The 17,570-nt window shown below is 27.9% G+C and overlaps 3 protein-coding genes across 3 annotated transcripts; all 3 read left to right on the top strand.

The window, feature by feature from the left end:
- The first annotated feature begins 41 nt into the window (after positions 1-41).
- LOC145195424 (translocon-associated protein subunit delta-like) lies at positions 42-2,820 on the top strand. The gene is made up of 5 exons (XM_090095974.1): positions 42-199; positions 1,547-1,743; positions 1,863-1,952; positions 2,496-2,561; positions 2,650-2,820. Exons 1-5 carry the CDS (start codon positions 148-150, stop codon positions 2,755-2,757), a joined length of 513 nt encoding a protein of 170 aa, XP_089952100.1. The 5' UTR covers positions 42-147; the 3' UTR covers positions 2,758-2,820.
- A 10,376-nt stretch (positions 2,821-13,196) lies between these two features.
- On the top strand, positions 13,197-14,425 carry LOC145194739 (pre-mRNA-splicing factor ISY1 homolog). Its single transcript, XM_080072407.2, has one exon. It carries the CDS (start codon positions 13,417-13,419, stop codon positions 14,239-14,241), a length of 825 nt encoding a protein of 274 aa, XP_079928533.2. The 5' UTR covers positions 13,197-13,416; the 3' UTR covers positions 14,242-14,425.
- Positions 14,426-14,551: 126 nt separating this feature from the next.
- Positions 14,552-17,432, top strand: LOC145194614 (dipeptidyl peptidase 1-like). The gene is made up of 6 exons (XM_080072281.2): positions 14,552-14,845; positions 15,182-15,348; positions 15,799-16,015; positions 16,104-16,351; positions 16,500-16,772; positions 17,015-17,432. The coding sequence occupies exons 1-6, from the start codon at positions 14,598-14,600 to the stop codon at positions 17,227-17,229; spliced, it is 1,368 nt and encodes a 455-aa protein (XP_079928407.2). The 5' UTR covers positions 14,552-14,597; the 3' UTR covers positions 17,230-17,432.
- The last annotated feature ends 138 nt before the right edge of the window (positions 17,433-17,570 follow it).

Here is a 17,570-nt window from a genome sequence, read left to right as displayed (position 1 = left end):
TAAATTAACTTGTGTTTAAGCAGGAACGTAAAAGTTAGACTAAATTAGTTTACTCGACGTAATTGACTATTATATAATTCTTTCATAACATTCATTTAATTTTAAATATTTTAGACCACCATAAGTATTTAAGAAAAACCTGAAAAGATGCAGCTATTTTTATCATTCTTCATTCTAATTTCAGTCACACTTGTTAAAAGTAAGCAGATTTTTTTTTGTTTTTTTTTTCAATCATAGACAAATTTGATCTAGCTTTTTTGCATTTAGAAATTTCGTCTTTAGATAACTTCGTCTCCTTGTCATGGTTTATATAAAAACTAATAGTAGAAGAATAGTTCTATTCATGCTAAATTATAAATACAATAAAAAAGTCTCGATTTGTTAAGTATGCATATATATATATATATATATGTATATATATATGTCTGTGTAATGCAACAGCTTTGTTTTTATTATCAAATACTTTACACACAGTTAAAAAAAATTTTATCATAAAATAATATGAAAATTAATACACTCTTCTCTTTAATATTTCTTCATAAATAACATTATGATATGTTGTTTTTGGCATACTGCACCATGGTCATCCTTACTAAACAAATTTCTACTCACTAATTTTGCAATCAAGATTTCTTGTCTTGTAAACTTAGAACATTCATACAGTTTTCATACAGTTTCACAAACTCTTTGATTAACTATAACTTTATGCAGAGGAATCATTTTATCTTTTCACTAGGTACAAACAGTTCATTAATAGCATTGTTGTCATAGCAGAAGAATTAGCATTTTTAATTCAATCATATCACACAGTTTTGCTTTTAGTATTTGTAAAACTTTTTGATCTCATTATTTTCTTTAAGTGTTGCTAAATGGGAATCGAACCAAAAACATTTTTAATATACAGTAATAAGGAGAGTCTCCAATTTTTAAGTTTCACAATTTTACATTGTTACAAACTTCAAAAATTGAAAAACTATAGCAAAAAGAAAAATTTAAGTTAAGATTTTCACCAATATTTTGTGTTCCGAAAAATGAATCAGCTAAGAAGGTAATGTTATGTATCTAGCTTCATGAAAACTTCAAGAATACTTAGAAAAGCATACCAAAATGATAAAAATGCAAAAATCCTATATCTTGTAGTAAAATTTTGCAAGAAGAAAACTTGAGCTAACCAAGATGTCTAAAAAAAATAAAGGAAGTATAGTGACATGCTTTTTCATTGAAAATTGCTTGGTAAGTGTACACAGTTATAGTTTTAAAAAAGATCAGCAAATTTATTAAGTTAGTAAGTAAATATTTTTTGGAAAAAATTGAATATTTTGTTTGAAGCTTCTTATAATTCTTTTTATAGTTTTTTGATAAAAAGAATATTAAAAAATTTCAAATAAAAAAAACTGTGTACTAAAAAAAAGGTTTCATTCAAGTTTTATATGTCATTTTTTTTACTGCTAATACTATTTAATATTATTTCTTATCTCTGAAAAAAATTGCTTTTAACTAAATTTTAAAAAATTTTTATGGTATTTAAGAAGTATTAATTTCTTAGGTGAAACATGTACTAGTCCTTCGACATCTGTCACCACATATACATCTAGAAGTGTTGCATTGTCTACTGAAGTTGACTATATAGCTGATTTTTCTGTTAAATGCAAAGAAGGTGTTAATCGCTTAAACTTATATGCAGAGTTAGAACCAGGTTATTTGATACCAGTTGCATACAATGGTGCCAATAAGCAATATCAAGTAAATAAAAAGTTTTTTTTTTTTTTTGTAAAAGATATTTAAACAACTTTCTTTTTCTTTATTATTTTTTTTTTTTTTCTATATTTTTTCTTCATTCCAACTTTTTATCATCTCATTAGGTGAGTTGGTCTAAACCTCATAAATCAGCTGTTACTGGGACAATTACTTTAAAAATCTTTAATGATGAAGGTCTCGCTGCATACAGAAAGGTAAGTAGTCATGAAAAAAAACTAGTTAATTAAAGGAAGACCTAAATACCTGTAGGTTCACATTGAAAATAACAGTAAAACAATCCAAGAGTTTAAATATCAACAATAATATAAAAACTGGCTCATGAAAAAGTCTTTTAATCTTTAACCATAATTAATCATGAACAAAATATTTAATATGAAAGAGATAAAAGTTTTAAATTGAGTCCACAAATATAGCAAGTTGCTAGTTCCAGAGCCTTATTATAGACTTCTTACTAATCAGTTATCTTACATCATTTTGAAGTACAATTAAGTCTTTTCTTGTACCTTTTATTTTTTAAAACAAAACATCCAAATATTTTATTTCAAGAAACATGGTACTTAACCTATAGGTAATATAAAAATACTGTTAACAATAATGTAATAAAAATAGTATTAATGATAAAGAAATGTTTGATTAAAATACATTTTTACAATTTTGAATAATGAGAAAAGTAAACACCATAGAAAAATCATAAAACTGAATTTAATTCATTTGCTGGAAGTTTATTTTTGCTTTAGGCACAACGTAATAATGAAGGAACTGATAAAGTTGAAGCTCTTCTAAAAGTTGAAGTTAATCATCCGGTAAGTTTAAATAAAAATTTTTATTTTATTTTATATAAAATTATTTTTTAGAATTTTCACCAATATTATTACTTTCATCTTGCTTCAGGGAGTTTCTCGTGAAGGTTTATTTGTGCAAACTGAATTTCTTGCTGTTGTTGTTGCGCTGCTTGTTTGGTGGGTGGGTAATTCGTGGAAATCTCAAATAATGGAGTAAATTATTCTTGCTCATTTAGTTGTATGAAAATTATAAAAAAATTAAAAAGTTTTCTACCTTTGACTCGCATTTAGTTCTTGTGATTACCGGGGGATTAGGTTGGTTTTTCAAGTAGTAGACTATAGTTTCTGACAGTACAATTAGAAGCACTGATATAACTTTAAAGCACAACTAACTTTGGAGAATTATTATTATTGCAAAAAGTGATGACAATACAGTTTTCGTCGTTTGAAAATATTCCTATTGTAAATGATTTGAAAATAATTTTACAATAGGCATGCTAGTTTCTTCGTTCAAAGTCTTGTTGGTCAAGGCTTAAATATGAACTAACGGGATGAATTCATGTTTTAGGGTAAAGTGAACTATTAAGTAATAATGTAAAAAGGCTTTTATTATAATTAAAATTTTATTACCGAGAGAATACTGTTTTTTTTTTGTTTTTTTGTTTTTTTTTTTGTTTGTTTTTTTCAACATGTGTTACTTATTTTACGCGAATTTTGAGGTTAGCTACATATTTCTCGGCTGTTGTTCACTTTGCTCCAGTGTAATCAACATGGAGTAAAGTGAAACGTGAGCTATTTAAGGTGGTCAGCAACATCTCAATTATATAAACCGTTTACGATATGCACCATTAAATTGCATAAAGTAAGTTGAATTTTTTTAGTCTAAATATTCGGCCCAAAAATTGTGAAAAGAAACATAGCTTTCACATTTAAGAAGATTATTACGTCTTTTTAGTAGATTAAAAAGCTCATGAACTTAACATCTTTGTTTAAGTTTTATTTCTTTGAGAAAACTGAACGTGGGACATTTTTACAAAAAGGTATATGTATAGTTTCTGAAGAAATGCAAACCTTTTTACATCTGTTCCCTTCTAAACCTGGGTTTTTTTATTATGATGAGCTCTTGTTGATGAGTCCTAACTTTTTGATCACTAAACTTTAGTTAAAAAAAAAATTAAAAAAAGATATACTTGAAAGACAAGATTTAGAAGAAAGATTTGGCTTAAAAATAAATTGATTAGAGAATCACCGAGACTAAAGATAATAAGCAAGTTGTCTTGGGTTTATAAATGCGTTAAAATCATGTCGATAAACAAGTAGTGATAGGAGAAACGATTTTCACTCTGTGCAGTTATTAAAGAGCAGTTTTTAATGCATTCTGAGGTATTAATTATTTTAAAGCGTATAGCAACGGAATAAACAAGCATTTTCTACGGATAAAAAGCTGATATCAATACATTTTAAAGGAATGTTAGATGCGGATGGAAGGATTTTTTTAGCAATTCAACAAGAAATTTGGAATCTACGAAAATTATTTTGGCTAAAAAACGAATATTTAAAACAAACAAAAAAAAATTAATTTTACCGTTAGTGTTGGTAATCCTTGGAATCCCACGGTTTTTACAATCCCGAAATCCTGGGATAGAGCGCTTAATAATTTCATCCTGTTATCCCGGGCTTAAACTTTTATTAAGTTGTAAGGAAAGATAACTTTCAGTTTCCTTAATTTCTTATCTTGTAGTCTTATTTGGTTAAACATTTTTAAGCTTTAATTTCTTCTGTTAAAATTTAAGTATTTTGAAAATAAGATAGACAAAAATGTTTTTCAAGCTAAATAATCTTAGAATTTTTTTACTACGGTGACAAACTTCCACGTCAAAACAAATAGATCAACAATAAACGATATCTTGCAGAAGTTGCGGCTGAGTTCGGGAAGCAAAGAGTTATTTGCTTAAATAAAAGTCTTTAAGATTAGATGGAACAGCCAAATATTAATTTTCATCTAATCTGATTTTTAAAAAAAAATGTGTTCAAAAGGCAATAATACACATAAGTCTACTTTAAGTGAAACTTTTTCTTTACATAATAATGAATTTAAAATGATAACTTATTGGGACGAGAGCTTTAGTAATGGTTGGCCACTACTAAAATTCTCATCCTAATAAAAGCAACTCTCGAGGCCCTTGTCATCTGGATAGAAACTTGTTCACCGCCGACATTGCCATAACCTTTATGTCAAAAATATATAAAGATGCTAATCACTTTACTAGTCAAAAATTACATTCCGCTCTCATAACTTCGAATGCAACAATGGAGAACAAATCTAGTTTTATCACTAACAACTTATGAGTCCGATATTGAACATTTTGTTTCAAATGAGGCACCTCTCGAAAATCTTTTTCTGTCTCTATCTTAATCTATATCTTCTCCTCTTATAGAACCTTTAAGTACTTCAGGCGAGCTCAAATACGATGTAAAAAAAAAAAATTAATTTGCCGAGGATGGAACAATTACATATCTGCATTATATTTACAAAAGCAATGAGCTCTTTTATATTTAATACTTTTTACAAATCCAATTTTAGTGTGCCATTTTATTGGTTTTTTTAAAACTTTACTAACATAATATATTGATATATTTCAAGAACTGGTCTTTACAAATCCTTGGATCTCATGGCAAGTTAAATGTAATCCCGATATCCCAGGATTGAGAACATAATCCAGGATTAAAAACCCTAATTAGCATCAATTAACATCAATTAAGTGCACAGTTAATAATTCATTCTCACGTCTACTGGATTAGAATAAGACGATAAGACTGGAAATGAAAACAAAGAGAAGTTGCCATAGAATATGTAAATTAATGATAAAGCAAAAACACTGAGTAAAAATTTTTCAGAAAGTTAAAGTTCGCGGGAGTTAGTCAATAAAGCTAAAAAAGCTTTAGAAGTTAACTTACAAAATAAAGTTCGCATTCCTGCAAAAAAAACTCTAAAACACCCAGAGCAAACTGTTGTGAAAACACCTTAAGTATAAAGAATAGTGCCGCATTTTCAAAATACCGGGCACCGAACAAATACAAAAGAGAACAAGAAAAATTAAAAAAGCAATATCAATAAAAAATTTAAAAAAGCAATATCAATATTATACATTTTTTGATGAAAATGAAAAACCCTTAAGCTGAAAAAAATGGGAATCATTTGGTAAAACCCGTTTTTTTTTTTTAAACACAGTACTATTGAAAACACTTAAGCACGAAGGGTTTCGTAAAACTTGCTTTGGTTAAAATTGAGAAATATGCGATGTATGAGTACATGGCGATGAGTGCAAAATACACAACAAACATTTACAAAAATTGTAAAATACTGCATTCTTATGATTGGTACGAGAAAAGTTCCAACTAACTTAAAAGATTTTTTTGTTTGTTTATTGCTCAATTATGTGGTATTTTTTAATGCCATGTTTTTCCGCTCTTTTTTCATGATTTTCATCTGTTACAAACAATAACTATATATGGAGTTACTTAATGATCAGGACTGTGTCAGATTATCTGCTTGCTTTCCTTGAAAACCATTAGATATTACTTATTTATAAAGTTCAAGAAATAATAGTTTTAAAGTCTCAGTATGCTGTCAGAAGTACAGTGATTTGGGATGACTTTACACAATGAGGGGGTTTCCACAGAAACGTTATATAATGCTTTCAAAGTAACATTTTTGAAGTTTTTTTTTTACGCATCGGTTTATCAGTCTTTAATTTATAATAAAAAAGTATAGGTATGTTGATTGCAATATTTAGAGATTATACAAACAACCAACTTCGAAAGTCTAAAAAGAGATATGTTGAACTAATTCACATATACCTTATGGTGTCCTTGTAATAGTCAACTTAAGTTGTTTATTTCCATAGCATCATAAGAGATGTTTGTGCCAATTTGGAAAGTAATTCAATCAATCATTGCTTAAATATATTCTATAAAAAAGAAAAAAAACTGTGTCACCCCAAACTACGGTTTATAATAATTGCACGGTGCATAGGTTAAAAATTTTTCAAGGTACTAACAAGAAGCCGTAAAAGGGATTGGCAAGCATCCAGAAGCCGTTAAAGATAAGTCACAGTCCTAAAGTACTAAGTTAAAAAATTTACTTCACTCTATTAAAAGAGATCGGATTTGGTTTATGATTTAAATAAAAGTAACTGTTGTCTTGATTTTTTATCAATCAAATTGTTTTGTGAAACATGATTTACCAACATTAATATGAAGACTCCACGGGAAGAAACGGCAGGGTCACATTTTGAAAGTTTCGACTTTTTACACTTTCTAGCTTTACTAACCATAATAGCATATTTTTTATTTGAATTCAAATCAAATAAATGGTTTGATGCATATTTAAAGTTTTTCTAAATTTTCCTAAAACTTCGAAACTTACAAAGGTTTAAAAGTTTAATAATGATTTATCTCAAAATGAAAAAATGTGACCTGCCGTTTCTTCCCGTGGAGTCTTCATATGTCTGACTGATAATCTTAATGAAATACTCCACCTGGTTACTACTTTCTGAAGTTTTTGTAAATATTCTGCATGAATCATACAATTTAACCACCCATTAATTCTGACCATTTTTAGTAAATCAGCGTAAAAGTCGACGGTTTCAGCTTTTACTTGGTTTAAAACACCCTAAAAATTTTCTTTAATAGACATCTCAAGTTAAATTTTATTTTAGTAAAACAAATTTGTAAACAAGAATGGCGGTAATTGACATGTTTTCCAAATTTTTTGGATTGTTTCACTTAATGTAGTTTGTACTATTTCCATGATATATTCAAAAATGTTAAAAAAAAAATTTTAATTAAAAAGTAATCTAGCTAAAGACTTCAAATTCAGCTCAAATACACTGATGACGAAATATGCTTTCTTCAAATAACAACGATTTGGGAATTCTTTTATCTGCGTTTAATCTTTCTTTATAACTAATTCCAAATGGAAGCCAAAAGTGCATCACTGATGAATAAGTCGTAAAAAAATCATATTTGCTTGCATCTCTCCTCTAACCTTTTCTCACCCCCTTCCTCCTAGGTTTGCATTCTTTTAACATTTGACATTCAAATGGGACACCAAAGTGGTCTTTAGATTCAAAGTTTTTGATACAAGTAGTTGTTTGGTAAATTCATTTTATCAGCTTTTTTTTTGAACTGGAGCTTTAACAAATATTTTAAGTTTTTAACCTGGGGCTTTAACAAGCATTATAAGTTTTTTTTAAATATGTAGGTTCTGCTTCAATGAGCAAAATCAAAAAGCCCTGCAGACTAAAATAAGATCAACATAAAAGTATGAATCTAATCTTCTATTTGGCAACAACAAGAACCTAACCTTTATGAAAATAAAAATTTCTTTTTAATATGATTACATTATGAAGTTACACTTATAACAAAGATATTCTCAATATCCCTAAGACATTCATTTTCTTACCATTAAAGCTAAAAGCAGCGTCAAAACAGCGCTAAAAATAGAGTCAAAAAAGCTGCGTAAGAGCTTCAAAAGTCTAAAACTCTCAACCCGAAGATTTAAATAAATCGGTAAAAAAAAAAAGGACTTCTGCATTAATCCCTCCTTTTCTTGATTTTTAACGATTTTTCTGGAAACTTTGCTAATAATGGCTTTGTTCACATTTTTCAGGCGTGAACGAGAACTTAATTCAGTTGCTGAACTTTTTTTCAACGATTGTATTCAATTTGTCCTCCCTCAACATCAATCAAAGCTTCAAGTTGACTCTTAAACCTGGAATAGGTGGTCTGGATATAGTACTTGGGCATCTTTCTCCGTCTCTTCTTAATAGCAGTCTTAAGGAAATTGACACTTTTTTGGAGACGTTGACAAGCACTTGATTCCACATACAGAGATTCAGATTCAATAATCAAGAGGTGACAAATCTTGAGATCCAAGAAGTCATAACTCTTTTGACCAGTGTTTTGACAGGTTCTCTTGAAGCCACCTCTGGTTCTTCTGATGAAGACTGGAAGTATTTTTATATCATCAGAAGAAATGAGGCCAAACATCATAATTGAAGGTGGATGTTTGGTTTTAAATGTATACTTTACATGCTCTGGGACTGCCTGGACTAGTTGATGACTATAAAACGATTGGTTCTGCTATTTAAGACAGAATCAGTAGTAAATATTTCTTATTCGAGAAGAGGATGGGTGTTGGTCTCTTCTTCAGGAGGCTCAGAAATTTCTTTGATCTTTCAAATCTTTTTTCTTTGACACTTGGAGAAACTAGGTGATTCTTAATTCTTGTTCTTGACTTTGCCTTCAGATCCTTCCTAGCCACATTTCTGATGCTGCGCTCATTAACTCTTTAGCCATTTTTCTCATTGAGCGTACTGGATTCCGAGAAATTCGATTCTTGACTACCTTGATCAACTGAGGAGTTCAAACTGAGCTCTTCAAACACTGCTAGGCTTCCTATTAACACAAACAGCCTTTTCAAAACGTTTAATCACAGTGTTAACTGTACTCAGAGACTTATTTAGCATCTTGGCAATGTCTTTGGGTGTGGTGTCATTCATGGCAAGGTCAATAATGGGCTTGTTTTTACTACTCATCTTCACTTTTTAACTGCTTTTTTCATTTATTTTCATTTTCAAAAATTTTTGCGTCAACAATAACAAACTAAGTGCTTAAAAATAAAAAAGGAACTTTTTTTTGGAATCACCACCAAACTTGTTAAGAGATTTGTGGTCGCATACGGTAATTATAGATTTTGAATACTCTTCGAGTTCTTATCCTATCAAAGTTTACAATTTCGACATTTTAGTAACTTATTGTGCCTATAAGCTAGCGTTGGATTGCAAAACTACTTTATCACGTTGGCCTCAGGTAACAAAAAACGAAAACAGTGGCCCACAAGAATTATTAGCTGAAGCATAATAGGTAAGAAATCATTTAAAATCAAATAGGAGTAAAGTTTGCAAAATTCACTCAGGATTTTGATAGTGAGTAACGAATTGCACAGAAATTAGATAAATAATAAAGAAAAAGAAGTAGAAAAAACGAAAATTTTCAAATCATTTTATTTCTAAATGGCACAAACTTGTTAGCATACACCCTAAACTAACAAGTTTACAACACCCTAAACTTGTTAGTTTAGGGTGCGTACAAGCATTCTAAGATTCGCATATCCAAATATTCGAATCTTAACAAATCTACCTTATCGAAATCGTAAAATCTTTATTTTTTAAGATAAGAACATGAAAACTAATCAAAATATATAATTATTTTTTATAAAAAGTATATAATTTTTACATTTTAAGTAACTTATTACGTCTAAAATAATCGGATCGTGTTACGATCGCTAACTATATTTCATAACATTGCCCTTATCTTTTTCCGCCATTCTGGTTCTGGAAAATTTAATATATAGAATTTACAAAAGTAAAGTGATTTAAAAAAAAAAAAAAAATGTAACTGTAACATGATTTTTAAAGAGTCAACAGCACTATTTTAGTTTAAGTTAATGTTTGCTATTTCAAATTTAACTGTAGATGCCGGAACTGGACTTAGGAGGTATAAAAGCTGTAATACATTATATGTATAGTAGCTAAAAGTGCTTCGATCAAATTTATAGCAAATTGGTTTTGGTGTGTTTACTTGTGGAAAAAGACTTTGGATCAATAGCTCTAAATATATTAAGTATCTATATCATATAATTAAAAAAGTCTGCTGTGTGATTTTATTTCAAAGCCTTGTTTAATTACACACACTGTTACAAAGTTGAATATTGATCAATTTTTATACTGATAAACATTAGGATTGGTAGCTTCTAGAAGATAAAATAAACTCTATAATTCAGTCATAAAGCTATACAGTTTTCAAAATAGTATTGTCATGGACAAAACAAAAAATTGGTTTTACCTGTAAACAACGTTTACTACAAATTGTTCTAAATCTACTATTGTTTTAGAAATAATATTTAATTTTTATACTTTGATTAGCCTTCTTCTGACAGTCTTTAAAATCTTGTAAGCTTTTTTGATTCTCAGTTAAATAACTCAGATAAATCTATTTTCAGTGGATTATGTTGTTTATAGTTAAACCAACTATTTTTCATGAATTTTTACCCACCAATGTTTTTTTGTGGACAAAGAAAAAATCTATAACAAAAGTAAGTTTTAAAAAAAAACAAACAGAAAAAAAAACCCTTTAGAGACTTAAGATTTTTTTTTCAAAATTCTTTTTCTTTTCAAATTTAAATTATCAGTATGATTAATAATGTAACTACAATTCCAGTTCAGTCTAGCTCAGTCTAATCAAAATGTTAAGAAAACTATTTTTATGTCTATTATAATTCAAAAACCTGGTCAGTTTTCTTATGCAGCTTTCTTAATTATTTAATAGTGCATCAATACTTAAAAAGTCAATAAGAAAATTGATTTTTGTACTTTGTTATCATCTAATCAAATTACAATTTATATATGTATATAAATCATGTAGTTAGTTATTTGTATCATAGTTTTAAAAACCATCAAATAAGTTGAAAGCTAAAAATTTTTGCTTATAATCTGAAAACCCAGCATTAAAAAAGAATTTCATTACTTTTTTTTGTTGATTTATTTAAAAAGTGATATAAATATTTTATCAATTAGGGAAGTTTGCATTTTCATCATAAGTGATATATAAAAAAGTTATTATCATAATGTCTTTGCTCATAGATCTTAAAAAATTTTTTTTTTTCTCACTTGACTTAAATATTTTTCTATAAATAAACTATACTGTATGAATTCTGCTCTGTGATGATTAATTGAGTTTAATCAAATAGATTCAATTTCAAAGCGAACTGTAAAGTGAAAAATACTTTACAGTTAGCTTTGAAATTGAATCTATTTGTAAAAAACTTGCTTATGAAGAACTAAATAACACTAATAGTAAGGTCAGTCCTCTGAATAATATATATATATATATATTTTTTAAAAAATAGTAAGGACTTTGAATTTCTAAATATTGAAAACAAATTTGATTTAAAAATTTATCACACATTTGCTCTTAAAAATTTTTACAATAATTTTATTTATTAGAACATTTAAATTTGTTATCTCATCATCATACTCTTTTTTCTGAATTTTTTGCATTTGAGAACAAGAAAAGTGAGTAAAAATAGTCCTTTAAGTTTGACAAATCTGATACTGAAAAGAAGGTAAAAAAGTTTTAAAAAGGTGATTATCATTTCAAGCCCCAAATATTTTCACATTTAGGTTTTTTCAGTCTATAAACATTTCAATCAAGAGAATCTAAAATGAAATATAACAATCATATTAATATAACAATCATCAATCAAAAAAACACCTGGTTCATTTACTTATCTTAAATTATAAAACAATTATAGAATACTACTGGGTAATAATGGAATATTTATCATTAATATATGCAATAAAAGATTAGGATGATTTTTCTGAAAAAGCAGATTAGAATTTATACATGTAGAGAGTTCTTACTAAGTGATTAATGAAAATTCACCCAGTGATTGAGTGAAAAGTTCATCCAATGAAATTAAAGTTTTGCCAAAACTGACATTTACAGTATCACATTTTCAGCATAATTCGAGGAATCTCTTAGAAAAAAATCTTACAAATAAATAGCTAAACAAATTCATGAAAGAAGCCATTTTTTATAAAAGCAGTATTTACAAAATTAATTAGACTAGTTAATTGAAACAATCTAAAATCTCATTTTCTGAGATTTTATTAGTTTCAATTTACTAATCTATATATGGAGAACTATAACACTAAAAAAATTTCCATTTTTATAAATAAATTTACAAGTCTATATTGAAATATTATTGATATAACTCCTTTATATTATATAACTTTATTTTTTATGCATATATTAGAATTTGATATACAATTTAGTATATGATGATGTGTGTATATATAGTTTCAATTTCCAATTGATCATTTTTTTCTTTATAAAAAGAAAATGCTGATAACAATGAAGAATGAAAATTAAGGTTCGTTGTCACTTTGGCAATAACATCAGTTAACTAAAGTGGTTCTTACACATACAGTTATGAGTTTTTTAATTAGTATTTTTTTCAATCAAAAAATTGTGAGCAATAAAGTTATTTTAGAATCTTTTAGTCAATAAAACCCTTTCCCCCCTGCCCGTCATGAATGCAGAGTGCTAAACTCTGAATGAGAAAAGTTTGATTAAAACATGTCCAATAGTTATTCATAGAAAAATTAAATATTTAGTGAAGAGTCAAAATGAAGTCTGGCAGATTTTACATGCGTACATTTCCTCTAACAATCTCCCCTAACACCACCCTTTAGAATTGTAAAAATAAGGGATGCATGTATTGTTATGACTTAAAGACACTTTAAATCATAAAAATAAGTAAATTTATAATGCATGTTATTTGCCTAAAAGGATATCTTTGTTATTGTTTTAAAATATTATCATGCCTAAGTAAGAAAATGAAATCGAATGATAGTACAGTATTTGTTGGCAATTCATTCCTGAAGAAAAAGGCTTTTTTTTTTTTTTTTTTTTTTTTTTTAAAAAAAAAAAAGGTTTTTATAATGTTTTAAAAGCTTTAAAGAAGTAATATTAAAAAACAGTTTTTTGCTGGATTTGTTTATAATTTGTTGTGAGCTAATTTAACTTTAAAGCACAAGAGAATTTTTGTTAAATAAAAAAATGTATGCAATTTTTTCTTACAAAAAATTACATGTTTGCATGTATAATGCATGTAAACATTTAATTTTCTATTTAACAAAATACATGTTTCTACATATAATTTATAATTAATTACAGTTTATATAATAATAGTTACATGTAATAATTCCATATTTTTCCTAGATAGCTTAGGTTTAAATTTAAAAAAATGGCTCGAAGTGCAGAAAAAGCCATGGCTATACTGTCTCGTTGGACAGCCATGATTAACAATGAAGACAAACCACAAGATAATGCACGTCGTCCTTTTCTTGCAACTGAATGTAATGACCTTAAAGAAGCTGAGAAATGGAGACGACAAATTATTCGTGAAGTTTCAAAGAAAGTAGCTCAAATTCAAAATGCTGGTATGGGAGAATTTAGAATCCGTGATTTGAATGATGAAATCAATAAACTTTTAAGGGAGAAGAGGCATTGGGAAGATCGTATTGTAGAGCTTCATGGTCCAAACTATGCTAAAATTGGACCAAAGATGTTAGATCATGAAGGAAAAGAATTACCTGGAAATCGAGGTTACAAATACTTTGGAGCTGCTCGTGATTTACCTGGTGTTAGAGAATTATTTGAACAAGAACCACCTAAGGCACCTCGTAAAAATCGAGCAGAGCTATATCGGTTTGTTGATGCTGATTATTATGGCTATAGAGATGATGATGATGGCTTGATTATACCACTTGAGAAAGATGCAGAAGAAAAAGCTCGTAAAGAAGCAGTAGTTGAGTTTGCAAAAAAATCTGATTCCGGAGATGTGATCTCAGAAGAAAATGATGATAACATTTACTCAATTCAAGCTGAGGATACAGATGAAATTATGGACTCATCTGATAAACCTTTTATTTCTCATGTCCCAGTGCCTAGTCAAAAAGAAGTAGAAGATATGCTAGTAAGACATAAAAAACAAGAGCTGTTAGACAGATATGCAAGTGATATACTTAAAGCCCAGAGTTCTGAAGCTAAAACTTTAATGGGCTTATAATTAAACTCTTTATTAGAAATAAAACAATTGTTGAGGACAATAGGAAACATATTCAAACATATTATACACAAAGACTGCAAAATGTAAATGTGGACTTTTTAAAACAAGACTTAATTGACTAATAGAACTTTAGTTTTAATTTGATAAAATTGATAGTTTAACTATTGATAAAGAAAAGTTAGAATTATTTATTTACTTTTAAAAAGATTGTAAAAAAAAAAAAATTAAATCAAAAAATTGAAATATAAATAAAAACCATTTCAACATTTTTTTTTAAATAAAATACCTAAAAGTGAAATGCAAAAGTTTAAACTTTTTTTTTGATTTTCACTTTTAAGTATTTTAGTCGAAAAAAAATGTTGAAATGGTTTTTATTTATATTGTGCTTTGCTGGAACATCTTGTGATCTATTTACAAACTGTTCATATGAAGAGACTGTTGGATCATGGGTACTTTTGATTAGTAAACAGCAATATTCGAATAATATCAACTGCAGCAAGTCATTCAATGTTGTCTCAAAGTTGAAAGTTGAGCTTGTTTTCCCGAATCAAGTTGTTGATGAATATGGCAATGTTGGGACTTGGACTATGATTTATAATCAAGGGTTAGTAATTTTTAAATGATAGATCATAATAAACTATTTGACAACCTTAGTGTTGTTAATCAAATTAAAGACCATTATAGACCAAGATGGTAATCATAATAATTGCTTCTTTTGTTTTTATTATCGTTGTCTATTATTTTTGAAATATTATTCATATTATTCACATAACACATTTGTTTATAAGAGATTTATTTTTATCTACAATTTTTTTTATAATTTTGGCCTTATTAAAATTTTGAAGTGAAATGCCTTTTTTAATTGCTATAAAATCTTCTAAAGCATATATCAAATTTTAAAGCATGCTCATGATTGCATGCTTATTGTTTTTAACATTAGATTTGAGATCATTTTGAATGGCCGTCGATACTTTGCATTTCAACGCTCCTTCAAGATTTCACCAACAAAATGGGCTAGCAAATGCAGTGAAACATTTAATGGATGGGTTCATGATATTCTTACTGATCCCCCAACATTTCCTCCTAAGAATTGGGGATGTTATCAAGGTATGTAATTTACTAATGCTAAATAATTCTTAAAAAAAAATTAAAGACAGAAATTAATTTAGCCAGTTTATTGTTTATAATGAGAATAATTATAAATAATTACTTGTTTTAATTTAATGTTTCAAGATAGTTTCAGGTTTAAGGATGATTTAAACTTTTTTTAAAACTCAATCTTGGCAAATATTATTAGAAAATTATCATGCTTCTAACATGTTTTACTTGAAACATCCAAACTGCAGTTATCAGCAATCTAAAACCGTAGTTTTAAGCAATATTTTGCTGAAAGAAAATATAAGTTTTGTGCTTTTTTTACCATGCAAATATATAACACTAAAAATCTTTTTCTTTTAATCTTTGGAAAAATGTTTTGATTTCTATAATTAAGCTGTGAATTTTAAAATTTAACAAATAAAAGAAGTAAATTGATGACTTTTTTTTTGTTGATTTAAGGTAAAAAAATTGATGCTGAAACAAAATTAAAAACATCAGAAGTTCCTCTTGCTCCTGTCCTTGAACAGCAACCACTTTTTCTAGTTAAAGATTATGTAAACAGAATAAACAGTGTCCAAACTTTGTGGAAAGCTGTTGTTTATGATGACTCTTTAATTTCAAGTATGGTGAACTGGAGGAGAGGTAGCTTAAGGCAACTTCCTCGTGTGAAAACAAGGTTTGGTTAAACATAAAAATAAAGCTACTTATCGCACAATTTTTAAACTAAAGGTCTGAGGTAACTTTAAATGTTTTTATACTTCTAGAAAATTAAGTGATGAAATGAAGCTCATGTCAGAAGGTTTACCCAAAAGTTTAGACTGGCGAAATAAAGATGGAATAAATTACATTTCACCAGTCAGAGATCAAGGAGCTTGTGGAAGCTGCTATGCTTTTGCTTCAATGGCATTGTTAGAAGCTGGTGTAAGAATATTGTCTAACAACACTTTGAAACCAGTATTTTCTACTCAAAATATTGTGTCTTGTTCTCAATACTCTCAAGGGTGTGATGGTGGTAAGTATTTCATACTAACAAATAAACTTTTAGTAGTTGCTGATTTGTAAGAAAATTGTTTGAAGTTGACTTGTAAAGTAATATTTTCTTATTGTAAAGGAATCATTTTAAAGTTTGCTAGTATGCATTTTTTCATTTATTTATATAGGGTTTCCATATCTGGTAGCTGGAAAATATGCCCAAGATTTTGGTGTTATTGATGAATCCGTATATCCATACGCAGGTAACGATTCATCTTGTAATTCTCCTGCAAAAGCAAAGCGAACATATGTTTCTTCATTTGGTTATGTTGGTGGATTCTATGGAGGATGTCATGAAGTACTCATGAGAGTTGCATTAAATAAATTTGGTCCATTGGCTGTTAATATTGAAGTGTATCCTGATTTACAATTCTATAAGAGTGGTATTTATCACCATGCTGGTATGTCATCAATTTTACGCTTATTTCCAAATATACACAAAATATCCAATGTCTAAATAGCCTAGCTAACAAAATAAAACAACCAGTTTTTTATGTTTGACTATTATTTATAATTTATCTATTTTTTTGTTTGAATTTTTATTTCTCATTAGTGGTTCCCTCTCCTGTACACAAAAATTTTGTCATCTTTTGTTTATCTTTTTGTCTCAATGTTATATTGTATTTTTTCTTTTTTGTTAAAGGTCTAAAATATGAGTTCAACCCATTTGAAATAACAAATCATGTTGTGGTCGTTGTTGGGTATGGTGAGGATGAAGCTAGTGGTCAAAAGTATTGGATTGTAAAGAATTCTTGGGGTTCAAATTGGGGGGAGAATGGATACTTTCGCATTCGACGAGGAACTGATGAAATTGCCATTGAAAGCTTAGTAGTGTATGCTGTACCTCAAGTTCAATGAAATAAAGACAAATTTGTTTTAAGATATGCTTATATTTTATATGATCAAGTCTGTTTTGTGTATGATCAAGTCTGATTTTTATATGAAGTTAAGTCTGACTTTTATGTGAAGTTAAGTCTTTGAATGTGTCTGTCATTCTTGAAATAATGTCCTACAAAATTGTTCTGATTATTTTTTATTATTTGAAATAATACTTTTTTGATTGCAAAATATATATTTTAATTTTTAGTATTCTAAATAAAGTTGTAACTACTTTATTAATATAGTTAAATATTTTTATGATGTTTTTTAAAAAAAAAAATTTATTAAAAATTTATATACCTAATTTAGTTTTAATATCA

This window comes from Hydra viridissima, unplaced genomic scaffold, assembly GCF_058129835.1.
Source record: "Hydra viridissima isolate aposymbiotic clone 2 unplaced genomic scaffold, HvirCarnegie_v1 scaffold_8, whole genome shotgun sequence".
NCBI lineage: Eukaryota > Metazoa > Cnidaria > Hydrozoa > Anthoathecata > Hydridae > Hydra > Hydra viridissima.
Note: the sequence above shows the minus strand (reverse complement) of the source record. Positions and strands in the feature narration are given on the sequence as shown.